Source organism: Strongylocentrotus purpuratus, unplaced genomic scaffold (genome assembly GCF_000002235.5).
Source record: "Strongylocentrotus purpuratus isolate Spur 01 unplaced genomic scaffold, Spur_5.0 spur5_scaffold_8, whole genome shotgun sequence".
Taxonomy (NCBI): Eukaryota; Metazoa; Echinodermata; class Echinoidea; order Camarodonta; family Strongylocentrotidae; genus Strongylocentrotus; species Strongylocentrotus purpuratus.
This window is the reverse complement of record NW_022145614.1, coordinates 14,557,461-14,583,710: the sequence shown is the minus strand read 5'-3', so window position 1 is coordinate 14,583,710 and position 26,250 is coordinate 14,557,461. Positions and strand designations below refer to the sequence as shown.

At 39.4% G+C, this 26,250-nt stretch overlaps 1 protein-coding gene across 1 annotated transcript in view; it reads right to left on the bottom strand.

Moving 5' to 3' along the window:
- Positions 1-26,250, bottom strand: part of LOC585057 (Golgi apparatus protein 1) — a 55,829-nt gene that overhangs the window by 5,209 nt on the left and 24,370 nt on the right. The window contains exons 3-22 of the mRNA XM_030975472.1: positions 23,541-23,627; positions 22,700-22,930; positions 17,928-18,179; positions 16,571-16,751; positions 16,205-16,413; positions 15,663-15,778; positions 14,907-15,008; positions 14,180-14,321; positions 13,391-13,528; positions 12,479-12,628; positions 11,412-11,528; positions 10,845-10,933; positions 9,755-9,869; positions 8,822-9,052; positions 7,018-7,097; positions 4,040-4,235; positions 3,492-3,527; positions 2,319-2,489; positions 1,551-1,671; positions 872-978 (exon numbers count right to left, since the gene is read on the bottom strand). Coding sequence (XP_030831332.1) covers positions 872-978; positions 1,551-1,671; positions 2,319-2,489; positions 3,492-3,527; positions 4,040-4,235; positions 7,018-7,097; positions 8,822-9,052; positions 9,755-9,869; positions 10,845-10,933; positions 11,412-11,528; positions 12,479-12,628; positions 13,391-13,528; positions 14,180-14,321; positions 14,907-15,008; positions 15,663-15,778; positions 16,205-16,413; positions 16,571-16,751; positions 17,928-18,179; positions 22,700-22,930; positions 23,541-23,627 — 2,871 coding nt within the window. The remainder of the gene's footprint in view (positions 1-871; positions 979-1,550; positions 1,672-2,318; positions 2,490-3,491; positions 3,528-4,039; positions 4,236-7,017; positions 7,098-8,821; positions 9,053-9,754; positions 9,870-10,844; positions 10,934-11,411; positions 11,529-12,478; positions 12,629-13,390; positions 13,529-14,179; positions 14,322-14,906; positions 15,009-15,662; positions 15,779-16,204; positions 16,414-16,570; positions 16,752-17,927; positions 18,180-22,699; positions 22,931-23,540; positions 23,628-26,250) is intronic.

The following is a 26,250-nucleotide window of genomic DNA, read 5'->3' as shown; positions in this document are numbered from 1 at the left end:
AGGACAAGAGAGAAAGAAAACAAACGTTATATTATCATCATACAGTTGTGTGTTTGATTGAAGTTCGGACAAAAAATGGATTCAACCCAACCGCCCTACCTGGTCTAAAACACATAAGCAAAAGAATATTCCCCATGACAAACTGTTGGAACTTGCTCACAATTTTAACTGATAATATATAAGTGTGTTCATTTCATTTCTTCTCATCTTCATCCCCGTTTTCCTTTTCTTTCCATTTTCCTTTATTCCTCTGAAATAATATCTAAATGATTAAAAAAGAAATTGAGATATATTTTAAAACAAAACTTCACAACTCAACTAATGTTTGACCATTTTTTTAATTACATATGAATTTATAAGCAGATTTTACATTTTACTGATGTATGAACATTTATAATTCAAGTGAAGAAAATACAGATTCTCCCACTTTCTCTCCCTATCCAACTCTTCCCCCACTCTCCCTGTCTCTCAAAGCCCTCTCCCACACTCTCTCTCTCTTCCTCTCATATATTCTTCTTATTTTTCTTCTTCCTCTTTCTCCTCTCTCGACTCTTCCTCTTGCTCTTTCACTCTTCCCCTCTTTCTCTCTCTAATCCCTCTCTCACTTGCTCACTTTTTCTTCGTCTTCCTTATCCTCTTCCTCCTCTGTCATCCCATCCCCCTCCCTCCCTCACGCTCTTCACCCTCTCCCCCTTTCTTACTCTTACCTTACCTTCCCCTCCCTCCCTCCCTCCCTCCCTCCCTCCCTCCCTCCCTCCCTCCCTCCCTCCCTCCCTCCCTCCCTCCCTCCCTCCCTCCCCCTCCCCCCTCCATCCATCCATCCCTCCCTCCGTCTCCCCTCTCTCTATCTCTGTATGTCTGTCTGTCTTACCTGTGCAGCATATTCCCACATTTCTTTTCTTTCCGTCATCATCCTCCTGCAATCAGGTTGTAAACTTACTGCTTTCTCATCTAAAGCCTCCAGTAGACAAGACATCTCTGAAACAGACAAACAAATTCAACAAATAAGTACTCCCAAAATTGCATTTTCCATTAAACTATCACCAATAATACCAGAACTGAAATAATGCACGTATTTTGTATTGCCATCCTCTTCACAATAGTGTTGTAGTCAAGTGCTGCCATGAGGCAATATTTTAATAGCCCTGGCTAGGACTCGGACAGAGTCATTAGCACAAAACCTATGGAAGGTTAAATTGTCAGCAGCTTTGTGACTCAGAACTACTGGCCTCGACTACATCACTGGTTTACAAACTCCCATGATGTTCTTCTTAAGCACACTTGGGGGTGGGGTATGAAAGGGGTATTGTACTTCCCACCAAGACTACTACTATTACTATTACTACTACTATTACTTCTACCGACGACGATGATGATGAATACTAATACATGTAGTGGGTTTCTGAGTAGCACTGCTATCTGCCACACTCGACTCTCCCTGAACTCTAGCCTTATCCTCCCGACTTCAAAAACGGTGCTTATAAAGCGCTTTCCACCAAATTCTCGAAGCTGCTTCTAAGAGGGTCTGTGAAAGGGATTATAACACTTACGTTGGCCCTGTCCTTGTGGGATGCCTGCACAGTAATGTTTGATGTCTAAAGCACAAGCCTTGTAGAGCAGAGGATCTACATGGATATCGGCTAGACCTTCACGGAAAAGATTTACCACTTGCTGTTAATCAAAACAAAAATCAAAGAAGATTCAATAATGACAGTATCATTGTTACTAAGAAGAGCTTTGAGGCACACCTCCACATCACCGGTTCCTGGGTTATCCATCTCCTTAGAACACTTCTCTTTGATGGTACAGAGGCATTACCACCATCGCGACAACCATCACTGCAACTATCACCGCAACCATCACCACTTCCATCAAAACACTCATCACCATCACAATTAATACCATCATCAAAACCATCACAACCACTACCACCAAAACCACCACAACCACTACCACCAAAACCACCATCATCGTAACCTTCACCACAACCACCCACACACACAATCACAACCACCATTACAGCCAAAATTATGACCACTGTGAAGACCACTGACCTGTTGGCAATTGCCATCCTTGATTTCACAAAGGCATTACCACCATCCATCGCAACAAAAATCACCGCAACCATCACCACTTCTATTAAAACACTCATCACCACCACAATTAATACCACCATCATTACCATCACCATCACCACCACTACCACCGAAACCACCATCATCATTACCATCACCACAACGACCACTACAACCACCCACACAATCACAAATACAACCACAATTACGACCAACATTATGACCAATGTGACAACCACTGACCTGTTGGCATTTTTCATCCTTGATTTCACCAAGATGAGCCTTGAGGCACTCCTCCACTCTACCAGTTCCAGGGTTATCCATCTCCTCGGAACATTTCTCTTTGATGGTATGGGAGCAGTACTTGACCAAGTTGCGGTCCAGCCGGTAATCCTCTGCACCTTCCTTCAACAACTGCACAAAATTAAAATATTGATAATAATAACATTCATATCCCCACGTAATGTAAACTTCTACTAACCTCAAAATTATTTTACAGGTTGGTATCATAAATAATAAAAGGTATTCAGTGTTATATATTCTAAGGCTGTGCATAACAGTGTAATGAGGTACTCGAGTACACTCCCAGGATTACAGGCGAATACTCAAATATTCAGACGCCATGTTGTTGTTTTTTATTTAAAAAAAAAAAAAAAAAAAAAAAAATCCTGGTTACCTGGCACTGTCCAGGCACACGCTTACTCGTGCCGGGAAGTGCGCCGGCCACCGGCCACCGGCATGGTACCGTGGGGAAAAATGTTTCCAGCTCAATCACTGTCAACTCACCTCTCAGAAACTGGGACCAAATGTCCGGATTTCTGTTTGGACTCGGAGGTAAAGTCATCTTTGGTTTTAAAAACAGCATTGTTTACTATTATTATTATTATTATTAAATCGGCGCCTTCAACTGCAACTCGAAGTAAAATAGCGGGAGTTTTAGGAGACGAACTTGGGATATTTCCCCATAATACCTTGCGTTACTTCAGGGGGTACTTAAGGCACCTAGAGAGCACTACTATCAACTCGCACAGCAAACTATTTGATCCACAGCTCCGCCAAATATACTACTCACTCCTAGACCACGACACCTTGACTAACATATTCACAGCAAGCGATGCACTATCACCATATCTTTTACAGTCGGTGAATTGTTTGTAAATAGTTTGATAAACATGAAATCTGGCTTGAGTCAACATTATCTCCAATCCATATTACAATTGCAACACATTTCTCCTTACATTTTTCTCTTAAAAAAAACGTGTATGGCAATGATCAGCATTGATAAGCAAAAAACGGATTAGGGGTTCACTAATGAGAATTGTCATCCTTTTTCTTCTTCCCCTGTAGAAAACCCCAAATTATACCTATCATTGCAATCTAAAAGCTCTTAAGAATAAATAACCTTGTAATACTTACTCCACTCATATGCTTGTCACAGGCCGGACTTAACTTCTGTAATCGAGAAAAAAAGCAAAGAGAAAAATATATTTCTGAACATCTTAGGACACAACCAGATTTGTACTTGGCGAATGAAATGCACATTAACATGGCCATCAGTAGAAGAAAGAGTGTGGCAGACAGTCCTTTCATCTTCTTTTCTCATCTTTTCCCCCTCACCATTTCCTCACCTCCCCCTTTCACCTCACTTAATACTACTATTCAATTGGTTGAGGAGGGGAGGGGAGCATATGCTTTATCTGGTCATGTGTAGCTTAAAACTTGGGCAAGTCTAGATGTTTGTCTCATAGGCTACCAACATCATTAGTAACTCAATGCTTTATCAAATTTATAGCCCTACTAGAGCTTGGATCGGATGAATTACAAATAAAAGTAAACTTGCCTCTTAATTTTTGTTAGTTTTCTCTATTTTGGGTAACGAATGGAACAGCAAATGACCAAGCACCTTGGACTTGCATAAATTCAACAATACATAAATAATACATAAATACATGAGGTCTACTCACAGGTTGTCTCTTGGAGAACTGCCCTCTGAGGCAGCCGATGATCTTTCCCTCCATGGCAGTGGGGTTGTTCTTCATCTCAAGCTCCACGTCTTTGCAGAACTTTGGAATGTCCATCTTGCAGGCCTTGCGCAGCAGAGGATTGAGCATGATGTTAGAGTTGCGCTCTATCTGCCGCTTGTTCAGCACCATCCTGCATCTGTGGATCAAGTTATTTGATTTGATTACATTTGATTTATTGGTTTCTGCATTTTTTTTTCTTTCTTTTTCATCATACATTTTCATCAACATAATACGGTTTGCTACAATATTTCAAGTGAACTTAATTTTATACAAATAATATACGAAATCAAACAAATATATTGAATGCATATTTAACATACATTAGATGCAGGAGGGCTACAGAATAAGCAAAGAAGCTTGACTTGCCCACAGCCCTCAACTTAGATACAACAATAACAATACAAACTAGATGGAATTTTGACTGCGCGCAGTCGAAAATGATGCCTCCGCCATAGAGCAATTTAAACAAGTTTGGAGTTTAAATCTCCAGTGGTTCTTGAGATATCATGATAACAATCTCAATGTATGGAATTTCATAAGTTGACCTCTGTGACCCTTGACCTTTGACCTACGTGCTCCAAAATCTAATCAGATTGTCTTCCTATGGTGATACACACTATCATTAAGTTTGAAGTTTAAATCTCCAGTGGTTCTTGAGATATTATGATATGGTGATACATACTATCATTAAGTTTGAAGTGAAAATTCTCCAGTGGTTCTTGAGATATCGCGATAACGATCTCAATGTATGGAATTTTATAAGTTGACCTCTGTGACCCTTGACCTTTGACCTACGTGCTCCAAAATCTAATCAGATTGTCTTCCTATGGTGATACACACTATCATTAAGTTTGAAGTTTAAATCTCCAGTGGTTCTGGAGATATTATGATAACAATCTCAATGTATGGAATTTCATAAGTTGACCTCTGTGACCCTTGACCTTTGACCTACGTGCTCCAAAATCTACTCAGATCGTCTTCCTATGGTGATACATACTATCCTTAAGTTTGAAGTTTTTACATCTCCAGTGGTTCTTGAGATATCATGATAACAATCTCAATGTATGGAATTTCATAAGTTGACCTCTATGACCCTTGACCTTTGACCTACGTGCTCCAAAATGTAATCAGATTGTTTTCCTATAGTGATACACACTATCACTAAGTTTGAAGTTTAAATCTCAAGTGGTTCTTGAGATATCATGATAACAATCTCAATGTATGGAATTTCATAAGTTGACCTCTGTGACCCTTGACCTTTGACATACGTGCTCCAAAATCTAATCAGATCGTCTTCCTATGGTGATACATACTATCCTTAAGTTTGAAGTTTAAATCTCAAATGGTTCTTGAGATATCGCGCTAACAAACTCAATACAAGGAATTTCATAAGTTGACCTCTGTGACCTGTGACCTTTGACCTACGTACTCCAAAATCTAATCAGATCGTCTTCCTATGGTGATAAATACTATTCCCGAGTCTTAAGTTTAAATCTTAAATGGTTCTTGAGATATTGTGATAACGGTCAAACGGGACGGACGTACGGACGTACAGACGGACAACCCGAAAACATGATGCCTCCGGCACCACCTTCGGTGGCGGAGGCATAATAAAAAAGCAGAAGAGTGACTTGCAAAGAATAGGAAAGGGGAGAGAAGGAGCGTTGGTTTTCTGTTAATACAATAAAATAATCTAATACATCTGCTGATTGAATGCAGGTTCTTTCATGGATGGATAAACGATGCTAGGTCATGGACGATTATACGTCATTGGTTGAGTATACAGTCACTGTACACACGAACATGAATACAGTAGAATTACACACGACAGGTTCAATACTTAGACAATAACACAGTTTTAACTGCCTTCTTAAAGGCCCACTGCACTACTTGTAGCTACTTGCGCCCTCTACATAACAAACAATGCCTAATCGGTGACCATTAGTCCCCCATGATCCTCTTTTTCTTACGTTAACTGAGAGCTGAGTTAATTAGGTAACCACCTGTCCAGTGACCTTGCAGGGTAGTCTAATCCCTCCTGTAAACTACGGCAGATAAGCTTTAAAAGAATACAATGTTCTAAGGTTTCTTACAGTGTATTACAATGGGCAGAGAGTTCCAGATGTCTGGGCCAGTGTGTCTAATGGATTTGAGAGCCAATGTGGTTTTTGGATTTCTTAAATGGAATTTTCCAGCTTGCCTTGTTATAGAAGGAGGAATTCAGCCTTTAGATGTCTGCGCTTATTACAGTCAAATCTCACTACTGAGGCAAGCCAAGCTAAATGGAGAGAGAGAGAGAGAGAGAGAGAGAGAGAGAGAGAGAGAGAGAGAGAGAGAGTGGCCACTGTAGGCAGGTGGCCTTTCTAGACAGGTTCTACAACAGGCATTTCTTTTGTATATACATCCGATAGGATTGGTCATTTGTGTGTGCGTGTGTGTGTGTGTATGTATGCATAATTTGGGTTTTTACATACGTTTATCAATCAGATATGACCCAACCTTTAACATCACCATCCGAAAGACGTTCAACTCAGTCTTGAACATGGGTTCGCTGAGTCAGTTTATAGGCGAAAACAGAGAGCTGACTGTACCACAGACATTATCAAGATCAGGTGGGTGTTTCACAAAGATCTTAAGTAGAAATTAACTCTTATGAAGAGCCATTTGTAGCCTTAAAAAAAAATGTATTCAAAAGCAAAAATTAAGTATTGTAGACTTTTCATAAATTCAAGAACATGAGATTTCCTTGATGATAGAAAATATGAAAGATTTGAATCGACGTTTTATGCTTTTTAAAATAACTTTTACAAAATATTTTCAAAGATGCTAACGGCTTTCCATGATTGCTAAGTCCAACTTAGAGTTAATTTTGAATTAGGATCTTTGTGAAACACCCCCCTGTTAGAGTTGAGTCTTACCTTGGTTCTGTATCAGGATCATCCTTGTGCTGTTTCAGGCAGTCAATCAATTTATCAGGGTCTACGTCTTTACACTTGGTCTGGAAAACATCAAGAATCAAAGGAAACAGGAATAACATCTTCATAAATTATTTAACATATCACCTGTTATGGGAAGCCTTTCTAGAGACGTTTTTTGTTGGAACCCATTAGACTTTTATACCATATTACCAAATTTTAAGGCCTGTTTAAAGATACTATGTCCCTTTTGCAGCCAACGTGAAATTCTGTAGAACTTTGCAGGAATTAGGAATATGTCATGTATGTCCTATTTGTGAAATTTAAACATTCGCAGTGTCCTAATATTCAAATTAGGCAAGGAAACCCGTTTACTTGCTAGACTTCACTGTCAGACACTATTGAGTGACTGACTGGCTTCTTTTCATCTTTGGTAATAACATACATCAAATGAACTGTAAAGGGTACATGAGCATGTGTCTACATCAATAACCCACTTCTTATGATGGCCAAAATTAAACTGATTGAATCTTTGCACAGCATAGAACGTACGACCATCCGGTACTATGGTCTGAAAAATCAGACTATTACTTACTGGCCCTTTAGCTCCTAAGTTGATTCGACAACTAATGGTCGTTATTTTCCCACTTATACAGGTGTCATTTGTAAGACACACCTTTTGACCCCCGGGGATGGTGCGTCATGGTTGCTTCATGTTCCCCAAAATCGCGACGCACAGTACCGTCATGGCCGCAAAATGTCCGTCACAATACTGACCCATATGTGCGTCATAGTAAGTCACTTTACCACGTTGCGTCATTTGGTGTGTCAATGGGACCGTCACTTTCTCCAAGCAGAAGTGTTTCTCAAATGTGCGTCATTGGCTAGTCATTTTCATGAAATGGTGTGTCATATGTTTGACTCAAATGTGCGTCGATGGAATGTAATGGTGTGTCACTTTCTGTGACGGAAGGTGCGTCATGGTATCAAAATGTACGACTCACATCGGTACAATGACGCACCATTCCCGGGGGTCAAGAGGTGCGTCTTACAAATGACAAGTGCATTAAAGACATTTTCAAGCCCCCCTTTTTGTTAGGGAAGTTCTAAATTAGTATTGTCTTTTAAATGCTGTTGGAATCTAACCTTTCATTTTTTGGGCCTGCAAATGGGACATAGTGCCTTTAAAGGCAGTTCCATCATACCGAATAGAAAAAAATCATGGAAAAGTGAAGAAGACAGCTTGTAAAATAAAAGGATCCATTCATAAGGCCAACTGGTATCATAGTGCCAGAAATAGAAGCAGATGAAGAGTCTTGATCACTAATGTCTGGAAATGACAAAGCACCTAGCTAGCTAGCAAGCACGCTAGGTATACATGTGTGTCATTAAAGAGAAGGTTGAGTTCTGGGAAGAGGTGAAAAATACTTTGTGAGCATTATTATTGTTATTATGCAAGTGTGGAAGAATATCAGATAAAAAATGTTCCCTGAAAAGCATGGCTCCTGAAATGCCTTAATATTCTAAATATGGCATGTAACAGCATACAAATTGGGACAGATTTTTATCCCACATGTTTGTGTAGTCCCTTATACATATTTCTGTGTACAGTGCTTGTAACTTTAAGACTGGGCCAAATTTCTTATCATTTTGATGATTCCAGAACCTTGCAGTACACACCAATACTTATATGCTGGATGATCAACGTTTTCTGGTCGATTCCACACTGTCTCTTTCACAATCTATTTGAATGACCAAATCTCAACTTCATCTTTCAGAACAAGAACAGTGAAGAAAAGTGATGTACCTTGATGGTTTTCTTGCAGGAATGCATGAGGGCATAATCAATGTCAGGTTTGGCAGCCATCTCTTTCTCCCTGTTGAAGACCTTGACGTGGCAGTCATTGCCCAGTTCTTCCTGGTGGGACCGTAGGCACTCCATCACCCTGGCATTGCCCTGGGTCACCGTGGGGCAAAGCTTGGTGACTTCCGTGCCACACGATTTCGTGAGCTCGGGATCCAACTTGATGTTTTCATCCTAGGGAAGCAAAATGGGTATCCTTGAATAAAGTTCAAATTGTAGAAGTCCACACAGCACACACAACACCAAAAAACTCTTTCACCTTAAAAATGGTCTTATAACAAGCCCTAGTACATTGAACCTGTAATCTTTGAGGAAGTTTCCCTCCTGTTTGACCCTAACATGGATCGAACCTGAGCTCTACTTGACACTACCCAACCCCGACATGATTCCAATATAGCCCTAGCCCTAAGGTGACCCCTACTTGACACCTACATGACCCCAATTTAACCCCATACAACGTCTACTTGACCTCTACAAGACCTCTTACTCACCCTCTGAAGGAGCTCAAACTTAAGTTGCGAGCGGCACTCTGGATCTACAGGTGGTTCCTTTTGTTGTAAGACACTATCACGCACAGCTGTGCTCAGACGATTGATGATGAAGGGCCTTGTGAAACAACCTGCCCCCACCATGAACCCAATTTAACCCCATACGACCTCTACTTGACCTCTTACTTACCCTCTGAAGGAGCTCAAATTTAAGCTGCGAGCGGCACTCTGGATCTACAGGTGGTTCATTTTGTTGTAAGACACTATCACGTACAGCTAAGCTCAGGCAATTGATGATAAAGGGCCTAGTGACCCTACCTGCCCCCACAATGACCCCAATTTAACCCCATACGGCCTCTACTTGACCTCTACAAGACCTCTTACTCACCCTCTGAAGGAGCTCAAACTTAAGTTGCGAGCGGCACTCTGGATCTACAGGTGGTTCCTTTTGTTGTAAGACACTATCACGCACAGCTAAGCTCAGGCAATTGATGATAGAGGGCCTAAGGAAAGAATAGAGGTAAGTGAATGGTATCGAAAGGGGGCAGCAGTAGGTTGATTGATGATAAAGGACAAGCCATAGAAGATTTCTTGTTCACTTGTGTCTCATATACAACAATGGTACAATGAACGTAAATCATCAAGTGACATTTTGAGCATCATTTTACTGGGTAATTCCTTGCACTGGATGGGCGAACGACTTCATTCAAACTCCAGGTAAACTTGAATCTTTGGTTTAAATTGTTAACTAGTGGTCATAAACTTTGGACTTGCCATGCAAAAAAATTTGCTTCCTTGCAATAAATAAATGATCTTTGTAAAAAGAATGGTCACATGCTCCGAGGTTTACAGATAAAGACCAGTTATGGTCATGCAATTGCATTTTGAAAGAAACGTTGTGAAATCGATCAGAAAAGGTTGATATCTAGCATAGATGTACTGCAAGGTTCTGGAATCATCAAAATGATAAGAAATTTGGCCCAGTCTTCATAAAGTTACAAACACTGTACACAGAAAGATGTATATGGGACTACGCACACGTGTGCGACACGTGCATTTTTATCTCTCACACACCAATAAATAAACTAATCTACCAAATATATCAATTAGTAGGCGGTTTCCCGGCAAATTTTTTATCATCATGTATTATTCAAAACATATATCTTTCACATGATTGGTAATAAGAGCTTCCATTTAATTTTTTGAAATTGGGGAGTTTCCAATACTGGTCTTTACCTTTAATGGAATCATACTACTGGCATCTAATGTTTGTAAGGAGTCCTATTACTTGCAGTTTTAACAAATATTTCTGAATGGTCAGTACACTAAATATCTGAATCACTTTGGGATACATATACAAAGACAGAAGGACTGAAAAGGATGATAAGATTATAATGTTTTTAATGAAATGATACACTGTAAAGACAATCATTGAAAACAATGCAGATTTATAAATCATGTATCCTTGTAATACTCACTTATCTCGGCTTCCTTTGCAGAGTTTAAGAACATCTTTGCGACAGCTTTCCTTGAATTTGAAGGTGAATTGGTAATCTTTCAACTGAATCTGTAAATGCAAACAGAATGTATATATATATTGCAAACAGGTTATTTGTATTGAACATTTTTTTTGGTTGAATATCAGTGTTCTTTAAAATATCCAATGCAAGCCTGATATTTAGTATCCATCTATCCTTCCTTTTATCCATGAAACTTTCATTTAACATGATAATTACAAGTTGGAAAAGTTCAATGCTAGCCTGATATTTAGTTTCTATCTAATCATTCATTCACTAACTAATTCATCCATCCATCCATCTATTTTTTCCCAGGGGTGATAGTGAGCACACACACATACAACAACAAAAAATCAAAACCCTTTAAAAAAAAAAAATGGGAAAATTTCAACCAATTTTTAACCAGAAAATCAGCAACAACAAAAATGAAATAATGAATCGGTTTTTAAAAATTGAGCAAAAATCAGGTAATTATTAGGCCTGATCCTTTGCTTCATTGATGACCCACTCATCTAACAGGATACTTACAAGTTGAAAATGTTCAATGCTGGCCTGGCATTTTGCCTCCATCTCATCATCATTCTTGTGTTCTATCAAACATTTCAAAGCTTCTCCTTCATCAACCCTCTTAGCTTTCAACTTATCCTGAGAGAAAAATAATACAAAAATACAAAGACTTAGTTTAGCTGTTTTTAAACCAATATAAAATAAGACAAAGATATAAAAACAGAATTATAGTGATAATACTTTGGCCCATATTCTGATGAATAATCAAACTCAACTATTCATTAAAAGCTCTAAATTGTTTGATGTAAGTAAACTTCTTGATGTAAGTAAACTTTTACTATAACAGAGCTTTCAAAATTTATTATTTATCTTTTTTATTAAAAAAATAATTCTCCATTTTCTTAGCGATACAGTCTATATACTGACAATAAAATATTGATTCAAATCACATTGGAAACACTTCATTACAAATGTTATAATTTTAAAGACAAAACAAGCGATAACATTGCGAAAGAAGGTGTTTGGAGGAAATTGGGAAAGACCAACGATGTAGTACAGAAGAATTGGAATAGACTGAGAGGTCTCAGAATCACCAAAGGAATAAGAAATGGAATCGTCTTGCCGAGAGTCACATAAAATTGCACACAGAAATATGTACATGTATATGGGACTCTACACACACGAGTGGCATGAAGGTTTGGTCCACACTGTGCAGCAGCAGCAGCTGTTCCTTGTCATGTTTGAAATAAGAAGAGGGTATTAGTGCATTCGAAAAGCAATCCTTTTCAGGGACGTTCCTTCTATGATATTCTTCCGCACATGACTGAAAAGGACGTTAAATGGAGGCCCCGTGTACAGGAGAGTCACCACCCTTGCACGTTAGGAACCCACTGCACTATTCGTATCAGAGTAGGGGGAAACCCCGGTGTAGTGGTTCACCTGCACACCCCAATCAGGCTGAGTATATACGGCATCTGCAAGAATCTTCAGTATTTAAGGAGGCAGATTTTCTTGAAGAAAAAGAAGAAGAAGAAAAAGCTCAGAAATGCATTTTTCATCTTCACCACAACTCCACCTTCTCCTCTCACCTGGCAGAACTTCCTGAGCATTGGAGCGCATGCTGCGATGAGCTTCCTGTTCATCTGCACATCTTCTGCTTCTTCCACAGTGAAGTTGCCCACGGCTTGCCTGCACTTCTGTCCCAGATCATCCATGTGGTCTTGAAGGCACCTCAATTCCTGGAAAATTAACAAGTTTAAAGCCCCACTGCACTGCTTGTAGCTACTTGTGCTGTCTATATAGCAAACAATGCCTAATCAGTGCCTGTTGGTCACCCATGATCCCCTATTTCTTATGTTAATTGAGAGCTGATTTGAGGAGATAACCACCTTTCGGGTGACCTTGCAGGGTGGTCTAATCCCCTGGCCAAACTAGTACAGACAGGCTTTAATCCTACTTAAGTCAGTTTCCTGAGAGCTGATTTGAGGAGATAACCACCTTTCGGGTGACCTTGCAGGGTGGTCTAATCCCCTGGCCAAACTAGTACAGACAGGCTTTAATCCTACTTAAGTCAGTTTCCTACTTCATATACATTCAAATTATATAAGGCAAGTCCAGGGTATTCGTTCATTTGGTTTTTAATACATTACCTATTATCATGGTATTATGAACCTAAATTGATGTTAAAAGTATAATTTCACTTGATAGTTGGCCTGCTCGAATATTGATAAAAAAATACATAACTTGGGTTTTCTGTTGTACGCAGAAAACCTAAATTTCATATTCTTTCATCAATATTCGACTTTAAACACAATCGTTTTGAAAATTCCTACAGAAATGTGTCTTAAATAACATCCTCTTTCACATTATGATACAATTTAAGTGAAATGTTGACATCAAATTTTTTGGGCTCCCAGCACTTTAGAGGGGCTTTAAACAAGATACTTATGGCCTTTATTTTTTCTTGCAAGTCTAAAGACAGCAGACTTTTTGTTGCTTACCTCTCCTCTCTTGGTCTTGTCGTTACAGTGCGCGCCCAGATCGACCCGGCAGTTCTCTTCTATCCTTGGGTTGAGGTGCACGCTCACAGCCCTCTGACGGAGAACACGGTGGACTTGGTCAGCACAACGGGATTGAAGCTGAAGTACAAAATAAAGGAGTTTTAACAGAGGGCCAGGATACTATGCTTGCTCGCTCTATCTCTCCCTATTTCAATCTTTATCTCTCTTTCTATCTCTCTCTCTCCTGCACCCCCTCTCTCTCCCTATATCTCTCTCTCTCTCCCCTCCCCTTCTCTCTTTTTCTCTCCATCTTCAGCAGACAAAATCAATGACCAACTCTTGCAATCACCATTACATGACGGTACATTCAGCCCTCCACATACTGAAGGATGCATGGCAAGGAAATTCTTTAGCAAATGCACCGTTTGAATTATCCAACATTGTAAAGGTACATGAGTTAATACCCTTCAGGCTTTCAAAAGACAAGAGAGGATTCTTACAGATGCCTTGTGGCCATGAATAGATGAGTTCTATACATCTTTCTGTGTACAGAGCTTGTAACTTTACAAAGACTGGGCCAAAGTTCTTATCATGAACCTTGCAGTACACACCAATACTTATATGCTAAATGATCAACCTATTCTGATCAATTCCACAACGTTTCATTCACAATGTAATCGCATGACCAGAACTCAACTTTATCTTTAAGTTCAGGGCCACAAGGGGGCTCACGCTATGTAAAGTATATGAATTAATGCCCTCTTGGCTCTCAGCGGGGAGCATACTTACTGGTTGGGAGTGGTCATGGAGATGACGATGGAGACAGGAGAATACAAGACCGCTGGGGGTCTCCTCCTTTCCATTCCACTTCTCCTCGTAGCAAAATATGCTGGCATCCGATTCACAGTTTTTAAAGAGAAGAGGGTCTAGCCTATAGAGACAGGGAGAATGGACAAAGGTGATCATGCAGTGAAAACAAAATGATGGTAATCATAACGTACTATAAAAGAATGTCATGCTAATCATGGTCCACTTTATTATTTACGTATGCACACGTAGTGGATAGCCATGGAGAGAATGTGTCCTGAGAACCTCCCGTCAGTATTCCAGATTGTTTGATGTTCTTCTGGTGACATTTCATGATTAAATGGATGTTTTTTAACCATATGTATGATAGTCCCTGTGCCATTGACATGAAGCTACCACTAAAGGACGGCCTTGCTTGTGTATGCATTTCTGTGTAACGACAGCAGCAAAGAGCATGCCATTGACTGCTGACAGCCCTACCGCTAGTGCAGGCGGTCGTTGTGGCAACACTACTTCTTCCTCGCGCTGTCAAAATGGGCGGTTGCTGGCCGCGTTAGGCAGGTGGTCATTACAAGCGGGTTAGTTAGTACATGACTATTCTGTGGTGGAATTATTTGTGGTCGTTATGGTCAGGTGGTCGTCATAGACAGGTGGTCGCTAAGGCTGTTTTGACTGTACCATAAAGAAGACTGAAAATAAGACAACTCACCTGAAATTTCTGGAGATGAAATACTGTATTTCCATAAGCTTTTCAGCACAGTAATCCATCATCTGGCTATCTTCAATATTTTCCATTAAACAAGACAGAGTTCTGTGGGAACAAAATGCAATATGTACTATTAGACAAGCATACCAGTCGTTTAAACCAAATTAGCCTGAAAAGAGGCCCCATCATGTTACATCCCTATACATTCCATATGACATAGAGCCAGAAACAGATGCGTGACAGGGCCTGAAATCAGGCAATAGACTAAAAACTGGCATCCCTGATAACATTATGGGGAATGAAAACAGAAACCATGCCATCAAACTTGGGATAAAATAACAAAATAAATGCCACCAATAATAATAATAATAATAACAATATTTGTAATGCGCAACATATCCATCTCTTAGTGATGCTCAAGGCGCATACAAATGAAGAAAAGCTTTGAATTTTATATGTAGATCATTCAACTTGATGTGCTCTGTATTTTTCTTTAAGAATCTCCTGAGAGCCTTGCTGGATTAGGGAAAATTGAGAAAATAACAAATAGTCATTGCAGTCAGTCCGATATCACTCCAAAATAAAAGCTGGTAAGGCCTTTTCCCTGACTAACAGATTTACAATTCACAGCAATTCAATTTTTCTATACTAATGACTGATAGTTAGGAATTCAACGAGTCCAATAAATCGATCGTGGGGAAATGATCACCGAAGTGACCTATGATGGAGCACACGTTGTACAATCCTAGGGATACCTACTCAGCATCGTCTTTCTTGGGGCAGAGAAGGGCTCTGGACTCCTTACAAGCATTGCGAAGAGCGGGGTCTATTCTGTAGTCTGATCCAGCATCAGCCTCTTCCACAAGGGTAGACAGCTGCAAAACAAAAGTCCAGTACATCGTCACACATTTGGGGTCAATGGTCATATTAGGAAGTCAAAAGTTGACTGCAAATATCAATTGTGCAACCAGTTGTTCCTGTCACTGCTACAATTTCATGCTATGTAACAAAGACCCACAGAAACAAGTGTTATCATACTAAACAAGTTTTATTGTGTAGGGTATGGCCAAAGATTCAGGAGATGCTCATTACCGATTGGAGTGGAATATACGAGTAGAACATGGAGGCACCCTAGAGTTTAAACATACAAAGTAAAACAAGTGAGGTCTTGGAGGCTGCATTTAAACACAAACCATACATTTTGTGTGATGTCTTCATATATTTGGAATGAAGACCTCTCTCGACTTAGGTCTTTACATACAGGTGGTCACTCTGCGGCAGGTTGAGAATAAATCACTCACCCCCTTCTTGCATTCAGCCGATATACCTCCCTTCTTAGCCAGCGCCATGAGGCAGTGGATTGTCTTTCCCTCTCGTCTCAAGCCCTTGCACTGGACATCAATCTCACTGGAGCAGGCCTTGACGAGCCCAGGGTTGATCATATAGTCGGACATGATCTCCTTGCGGGTGTCTGTGAGCTCAGCCTGGCATTCTCCGCTGATTTTGTTTCCTAGAGGGAGGAGGAATCGAGGTGGTCAAAGGAATGTCCTCAGTGGGGTCAGGGTTTCAAGAGGCACAATGGTTCAATGGAAACTTTGTATTACCTTTAAAAATAACTACTATACATTTGAAAATGGAATTTGTGCTGAAATATGAATTTGACTAACCTGCTCTGCCAGCACTTTCCAAGCATATCAAAATTTCAGCCAATTTGACCTCCTTGGTTTTGGTTGCTGTTTCCTGACATCCAGCGGTCTGTATCTCCTTCTTGCACCGACGGTGCAGCCTGAAGTTCACCTTGTAATCCTGGGCAACAACCTTCTGCCGGGTAGTAAGCTTGTCTTTACACTGTTGAATCAAAAATCAAATCAAATCAAATCAAATCAATGCAATCTGAAGATTCAGGGGAGGCAAGAAAAGTGGTCTTCATAGGCAAGTGGCCTTTATTACATGTTTGCAATGAGAACCACTTTTCAAAGGGGAAAATGTGGTCTTTACGCACAGATGGTAACTGATGGAGGAGGCCATTTGGGTACAATGTATTAAAGCCAAACTGTACTACTTGTAGATACTTGCTCCCTCTATATAGAAAACAATGCCTAATCGGTGACCATTGGTCCCCCGTGATCCTCTTTTTCTTATGTTAATTGAGAGCTGAGTTGATGAGATAATCACCTGTCCAGTGACCTTGCAGGGTGGTCTAATCCGTCCTATAAACTAGTACAGATGAGCTTTAAGCACTTATTTTTACACAGGGTGCGGGGGGGGGGGAGAGTAATTTTCATGAATTTCATGAATCATTCATTGATTGCAATTGAACAACACGCACAAATATTTCCAGGGCTTAACGAGGCATGAAAAATTCACAAAATCAAGCTCTGTTGCATGAAGCACACAGTGTCTGTACAGTAGCACAAGCCATCAATGGGTCATGCGGCGCAATCGGAGACCAGACTGATTATAATGAGGCACTTCAATAGATTAATTTCATTTATTTCTCCTAAAATAATTCTTATATTATGACGTTTACGTTACTCAGTAACGAGTTCATGCTTCACAGAAACAGAATGGAAGTAATTGCAAAGCATAAATGGAAGTGGTTATGGCTTAAAGGGATTGGGTAACTTTGTCTCAGATTCTGCAATAAAATCCTGGATTTAGCTCATGCTGCAATGATAATTTTAAACCTTTAGGTCAGCCAGCAACCCCACGACTTTTACAAGCCGATCGTGTGTCTGATTATCAAGATATTTATGATTGGAAATCGAAATTCAAGAATTTGTTTTCCTAACGTTTTTTATAACACTACTGTCTATTGGGAAAAATGTCACTCCAAGATTTTTACTTCTTTGAGGCACTTTGAGGCACATATCACAGACACTGCTAACACGTAGGGTCATGCATCTCAGAATTAACAATGTTAAACGATGCCTTTTACACAAATATAACAACACTTTGAACCTCTTGAACCCTGTATCTGCGAAAATATCTTTACGTGAAAATAGTGGCTTGTACGGCACTTACATCTGTGCTCATCTCCGGACTGAACTTATGTTCCTTGAGGCACTTGTAGATGTTGCCCTGACCGGCATGTGAGTTGGCGCAGAACCTCTCCCGATCTTCCTTGCAGGCGAAGAAGAGGGACCTGTCCTCATGGTAATCGTTGGAGGAGAGCTCCGCCACGCGAAGGATCTGAAGCTTGCAGTCCTTGTCCAGGGATTGGATGTTCTTCTCCAGGCAATGGATGGTGCCACCTTGGGAGTGTGGTGGCTGGGGCTGTGAGGGTTAAAAAGAAAAAGATCATTGCAATGGAATGGATTCCTGCCCGGATATAAACATTAAACCTCACCCGGTCAAGTGCAGCAAATGTAGATTAATGTCTTGCCAAATGACATTGGTGGTTCTTGTAATTGTATAGTGCTCATGTCTGTCACACTTTACATTCATAGCACTCCATTATTATTATCCTGGCATAAGCATATCTGCAATTAAGGACTTAATTCTGCCCGGTACCCACTAACCTCGAGTGGGTGGACAGTGACAAATATGGCAAGCATACAATATTTGACAGTGACAGGGACGGTAAAGAATATTTCGCAATAATAATCGCGCGCACCTTGGAGGCTTGGCCGCGTAGGGCCAATTGGTCACATGCATATTTAGTAAATACATGACCTGCTGGCCATTCATAGTGAAGCATGAATATTAGAAGATTCCTGCGTAATGTCCCTAGACACAGCTCCTTGTGAAATGGGTCGCTGCCATATTCAGTACAGTAAATTATCCATCGAAAACCACTAAAAATACAACGCTTACATTTGTACAGTCATTTTGTGGTGTAGATCCTATATAGTTAAAGGCCCTTTCATACAGGACAAAAGCCTGCAAAGCATTTGAAGAGGATTTTGTAAGGCTATTCAGAGGCTCTGTTTCAAATCCCTGACAGGCAGTGGTACCCTCATGCCTCTAAAGAGTCTAGACAATGTATCAATACTATTTACCAATACCTCTGGTTTCAAGCTTATAGGCTCATTAGTCATGTAATCTGTGGGATTCTGAGGATTACAGCCAAGAATTTCCATTTCGGTTTAATAAAATTTGGAGTGGACTATTAGGCTATTATTATTATTATTATTATTATTATTAAGAGCCATAAAATTGTTTGCTTTAAGTGCTTTTTGATTGACTGAAACTGCTTACTAGTAAGTGATTTCTTTAATAAGCTTTTGAGGCCTCCAAACTATAGGATTACAGCTTTAAAATAATGACATATCTTGGGAGTATTTGAGGAAGTATTTACTTTGCAAATATGGTAAAGAAGAAATCCCAAGTAGGTTTATCACATATTGGAATGTCATTTCATGAAATCACATAAATATATATATATATATATATATATATATATATATATATATATAATGTAAAAATAAATGGTTCTGCGTCGGTGCATAAAATGAATAGGACACAAGGTAGATAGATAAAGTCAGTGTGGAGGGTGACACTCTTGCGACTGATATTCACTACAAACCTACGGACTCGCATTCATATCTCAGGTTCGACTCTTGTCATCCCCCATCATGTAAGAAGGCCATCCCCTTTTCACAATTTCTGAGACTAAGACGAATTTGCAGCGACGACACTAATTTCAAGTCAAGAGCGAAGGAGATGAGAACTTTCTTCTCTGACAGAGGCTATCCCGACAAGATCGTCGAAGGGGGAATGATGAAGGCTAGCCGAATCACACAACATGACGCTCTGACTAAGAGACGTAAGGATTCTAATTCCCGCACCCCTCTTGTACTCACGTACAACCATACATCTCAGCGAATTGCTAAGGCCGTACGTGAAAACATCAACATCCTCCGGGCTGACGAGACGACTCTTAGTGTATTTGGGGCCAACCCATTCATCACGGCGTACCGGAGGGGGAAGAACATCAAAAACGAACTTGTCTGCTCAAGACTTCCCAGTCAGATACCCCACAGCATCACTAATCCTGGTACCACTCGGTGTAAGCGTCCTCGTTGCAAGACCTGCGCCCATGTCTCATCCCATGATGTGGTGGGCCCCAGAGGAACTTGGCATATCAGAGGAGAATTCACATGTACCACCACTAATGTCATTTACGGATTGACATGTACCCGCTGTTCCATGGTGTACATCGGGGAGACAAAGAGACGCCTAGCCGATAGAATCACGGAGCATCTGCGTTCCATACGCCTGAAGACAGCCGGACTACCTGTAGCTCACCACTTCAACATCGGAGATCATAATGCTGATGACCTTCAAGTATGTGTGCTGAAATCTTGCCGAGATGAGAAAGAAAGGAAGCTGATGGAGGAGAGGATAATCTTCAAACTTGGCACTCTCCACCCGGACGGGATGAACGCCACTTTCAGATCTTTCCCTAACTCACACTGAACTTTGTTGAACTTTAATATCTTTATTACGTCATAATGCTTTTTCTATTGCTTATTTTTCTTTCTGTGCGCCTCTTCTTTTCCTTTTCTTTTGCTTTCCGCGTATCTCCCCTGGAGATACGCTCTTCTAACGCTCCCTATATTTCTAATTTTCTCCTATTTTCTTTCGTCACAATGGTCCAACTTTTGAGCTTTGTGACGTTTCTCTATCTCTTTTTCTCTTCTTTCGCGTACTCTCACGCGCCTTTGCATCTTGACTACCAAGCGTCGCCTATATATTTTTGATTTTGTATATTGTTGTTTATGCTTGAATCACTTCGATAAAGGGCTATGCCCGAAACGTCAGTGGAATATTCACTTCTCCGGTGTTTTTATTTATCTACCTTGTGTCCTATATATATATATATATATATATATGTACCAGTAAATATATAATAATGGATGTATGACTATGAAGCAAGAAAAGAAGTCAACACATTCCCCATTCTTGTGTTCAAATCAATTTTGTCATTGCTGGTTTAAAGTTTAAAGTATAATTCAAATATTCAAATTTTTATTACCACAAACGTGGAACTTTACGAAAGGCAAGAAATTATGTTTTTAATGATCAATCTTGTTAATTTGACATCATGTTGCTGGGGAGATTTGGGTGTGTATGGTTTTTTAAATAAAATATATCTGTACATAATTTTGATCACAGTTGGAGTTTGGAACATTTTTTTTCTTCCCAGAGACGGAAGTTCAAAAGTAGAGAGTAAATCAAATACAAAAAAAATTGAATATTAACTTAGTAAAGTTCAGGAAACTCGATGCCATGTTGACTCTCCTCGTTTCACATTTCCACGAGATATAAAGCAATTTGTCTGTGCAGTCCTATCGGCTCAGGTGCTCTATCAATAAGACTATCAAGACCTATAGGATTTAATGCCCTGTTCTAATGCCCTTTCTAGATGATACACACGAGTCAATGTATGCTATCTTCACAAAACAAATGTTTCTCGAGAACAGTCTGTACTCAGATTGTTCTATTCAATAGCTCCACAAAGTTCAATAGCTCCACTAAAAATCTTTCAAAACTCATGGCACCCAGTTTTGGCTTAATTAACCTTGTAATTAAACAGACTAATGTTTTACCATGAATACCCTTGTATGGTGCATTATGAACACTTAGGCTAACTATTAGAACCTCTCAGGATTCAATTAACAGTTTCTATTGCTCTCTGATGTCCACACAATAAAAAAAAAAAGAAAACAATGTATGCAATACCCTGTACTTACGAACCAAAAACCAGATCTCTGAAATCTAAATAGCGATCTATGGTCAATTCGGTTTGAAAGCTTGAAAAGTCATAATAATATTCTTGAATGTATATGTATAACCAGTCTTGGAAGGAGAGACGTGAATGCGTTTGAATTGCGCATGCTTATATGTTAGCATGGTGTCAATATGCATAATAGCTAGGTAAACGATAGTTGTTGAGTTTTGTACTGCCAAGGCATATTAAGTAGTCTGATTTACAGTAATAATCAATGTTAAGTGTCATAACTTGGCCAGCTATGAACAAATGTCTCTCTCACATTCTTGTGCTTACTTTGAAGTAATCCTTTAAAAATGTGTGATGCACTATCATTTTGGGGGAAGGGGGGGGGGGGTCGGGTAGGGATGGAGAGGGGAGATCTTTGGCAAACAACATGAAGGTGAAATCGCCAACGAAAATGAATGAACAGTGGACCCACTGGCGTATGGAGTAATTGCTTTCACTGGCTTGATTAATGCAGGTGACAATGCCATAGAAATAACGCCTTGAGTACAACAGACATCAGGCCAAGTGTCGGGTTTGACCAAGGGTGCGTTTATCGTGTCTTGCCACTAGATACGTACATATCGAACCCCACTTTGAACCCCACTATACAAACGTGATTTGCGGGATGTCGCATTTATTGTCTCTTCACGATTCAAAATAAAGGCCTTGTCTCTGCGCAGCTGCTTTGCGCCGTTTGACCCGGGAAGCAGACAGTTTCTCGGAGGTCAACTACACACACATACTTGTACAACAAGATGACACAACACATGGTGTGCGCTAGCCTCCGAACCGGAAATTAGCCTGGGAAGGTCCGATTTGTATGTGGGGTTCAAAACAGCTTTGCGTTCATCGTGTCTCAGAAACGTGATTCTGGCTGTATGTCACATTCAAAAGGGGCATTTTTCGGCATTACAATATGCCCATATCTAAAGACGTTTGAAAAAGGCTTTGTGTGTACCACCTTAAAAATTTGCCTGAAAGACGTTTGAGAAACCCGATTCTAGTAAAAAAATTGGTCAATAAACGCACCCCAAGTTATAAGAACATGGATCTAAACATACGTATGCCGTACCTTGTTTAGCGGAGGTGCCCCACCTTCGTTGACGACGCCGCACTTGAACTTGTCAATGTCATCATTGCAGGTCTGATAAAAGCCTGTGATGAGCCTGTAGTCACTGAAGATGATCTGCTTCATCCTGTTGAGGTACTGGGTACACTGGTCGATGCTTATCTCCTCTACGTGATCGAGGAGGCACGGGAGAACCAGACCCTTTCCGTTCTCAAGGCCGCTGCAATCTGAGAGCTGTATTTCACAATGATTGAAAACAAAATGAGATTTCATCTTCTACAACAGTCGAACTTAACTCTAAGTTGGACTCAACAATTATGGAGAGCCATTTGTAGCCTTTAATTAATATATTTAAAAGAGAAAAATCAAGTATTTTAGACTTTTTATAAATTCCACATCAAGAACATGAAATCTCCTTGATAATAGAAAATATGAATGATTTGAATCAACATTTTATGCCTTTTAAAAATAACTTTTGCAAAATATTTTAAGTCCAACTTTGAGATAAGTTCAACTTAAGATCTTTGTGAAACACCCCCCAGCAATAATAACAAGAATAATATTAACAGTGATGATAATAACAATAATAATAATAAAAATTATAACAACATTAAACATGTAACGAGTAATGATGATAAAGAGTATATTTGTATAACATATCACAGAAGTAGAAAGGTGTCAATGATTTTAGTAAAGCCCCTACAAAGGATTCAAGAGTATAAATCATTTAAATGCCCTTTGATGTTTAATAATGGGGGTACATTCTGAAGATATAGGCAAGACATACATGTAACTACTCTGTAATGTATCCAAACATTGAATATATTGAACGTGGTATGTGTACCTTTGACAAGTCCTCTCTGCATACTTCAGCCGCAGCATTATCAAAGCGATAATCAGTGGTCAAATTCTTCTTGTAACTCCACAGAAACTAGATGGAAAAAAAACAAAAGCATGTAACATTAATTATAACTTCTGTGAAGCAATATTGCAAATTCAGACACAACAAAAATAGAGGTCATTGTAAGAAACTTGAGAGCACACTAGAATCATATGGGTACACATGTGCAAGGGGTCGACTCCCATGCCGACCCGGATATAAAATCATTACCATCTCTCTGAAATTGGTGACCATTTGAAAGTCTGGCATGCTTGTAGCTTGAGGAGTGATTTCATGTCTATCAAGTATCAACTACAAGCAAGCATGTAGTCTGTTGAGAACTAAAAGGGCATTAATTCAACTCAGAAGCTCTTTACAGACTCAACACCCTTCTGGCTCTCAACAGATTAGAAGCACATCATTCTACTAGTGATTGCACCCTTTTACGAAATACTTAAAGACCATACGCGAACTGAAAAATGAAATGGATGAATTATTAATCAACGGAAAGCATATAAGCTAGATAACTTACAATAATATTATGTGCCATTTTAGTGTCTGTCAGAGGAGTGTCTGAAAACTCAAAATCTAAAGCTTTGAAAATTGGAAGTTGACGACGTAAAACTTGCTATCGACTTGATGACATCATCGTATGTGGAGTACGCATATTCACGATGACTTTGCATGGCTTATTGCCTCAGCTATATATGTGAACCGATGGGGTCCACATGTTGTGTCGTCACTGTAACTTCGGCAAATTTGACCCCTGTTGACCCATAATTTGGCGGGGTGCGGAAAGTGAAGTTTTAATTTGTTTTTGTGCAATAATACACGGGGGCTCAGGGCAAATTTGCCCCCCAAAAGAGCCCCTGTAAATTTGCATAGAGTTCAATGCAAAACAAATTTTAGAGAGTTATTTTTATGCAGGCAAGCTTGAAAAGGAGCCCCTGAAAAATAAATATTAATTTTTTCCCTGTATATATATGTATTCTACATTCATTCACTTTCCATTTATATCAAGTTCTATTTTCATCAGATAGGGTCTTTAATTTAGAACATCACCTACATGAACTCATCAATCTAACCCTGACTACCGATTACCAGAATTCCAATCATATAGCTAGACGAGAATCGTACGCTATTAGCTAAATTAAACATTATTTTCTAGTCTAGACATCGTATAATGAAACGTATATGGAAAGGCATGTTTGTGCATCATTACAAATGAAAACCTCGATAAAGAATCAGGGTCCCACTCAAGTCAGAATGTAGTATTGAACAAAAATTGTATAAAATTGTATGAAATTGTATGAAATTGTATGAAATTGTATGAAATTGTATGAAATTGTATAAAATTGTATGAAATTGTATAAAATTGTATGAAATTGTATGAAATTGTATAAAATTGTATAAAATTGTATAAAATTGTATAACATCAAATAACTGGGTGAGGTTTATCAAGAGTTCACATTGATGATTGGCCAGTTGTTTGTCAATTTGACCTCATAAAAATTGTTTCTTCATACTGATGCTGTTTGCCAGTCTATACAAAGTGTATGAGAGAGGTATAAAGCAAGATATTCTTAGCACAATGTACGATTTACCGCACGACATGGGCATCGCCATTTTTTTTTATGCCTACTGATTCTCCAGAGGCACTCATCTCTACATCGTACATATCATGCAAACAAGTATGAATAAACACATCATCCCATTGTAGTAAGCCCTGCCGTTTTTTTATACATAAATGCATTTTCGTCCCTTCTTGTTCCGATCAATATAGAAGCTTTTGACAAGAACCAGTCATGCTTATAACCAGACAGAACAGACAAAAAAAGATCAATAGTATTTCTGCATTATCAGTTAGCTCTGTAAGTTCGGATGTGTGGGTGACCTCAAAAGAGTACTTGGGGACAAGGCTATGTACATTGTACACGTGGACGATGGACTTGTTTGCGTACAGGTGTATTAGTCATTTGGATTTTGAACAACATGTGAACCTTAGGCTTATACCCTTTTCCTACTCCCAAGATTTTCCTTAGACCAGTACTATCAGCGGGGCTAAGGGAGGCCTTAGCCCAGCCAACAGTACTGGACTATGCTTCGCCCACTTCATTTTCATACTCAATTAGCACCACCTTTGGGGTGTGGCTAAGGATAAGAAGTGGGCTATGTTCAAGTGAGACCAAGATAGACCATTTTCTTTGGTAAAAATGTAATCAAATTTGATGCACAAATCTTTGATAAGTGCCTCATTACAAATTATTTCATTCACCTGTTATGAATAATTGTCTTTCAAAAGTCAGAATGTGAATTGCATACATTGATAGCGCTAGGTAGGACAAACATTAGGGTCCTACCTACATGTATAACAACACGTAATATATGCAATTTGAATTCCAACTATTGAAATACAACTATTTTTAAAGCCCCTTTTAAGTTTTGGGAGCCCCAATATATATATTGATGAAAGATTGTATATTCTTTTATCAATATTTGTCTTCAAACACATTTTTTAGGAGAAAATCTTAGCAGAAGTGTGTCTTAAATGACATCCTCTTTCACATTATGACACAATTTAAGTGAAATTTTACCATCAAATTTTAAGCAAATTTGGGTTTCCCAAAACTTTAGAGGGGCTTTAAAAAGGTGAATTATAAGATATATTTGTAAT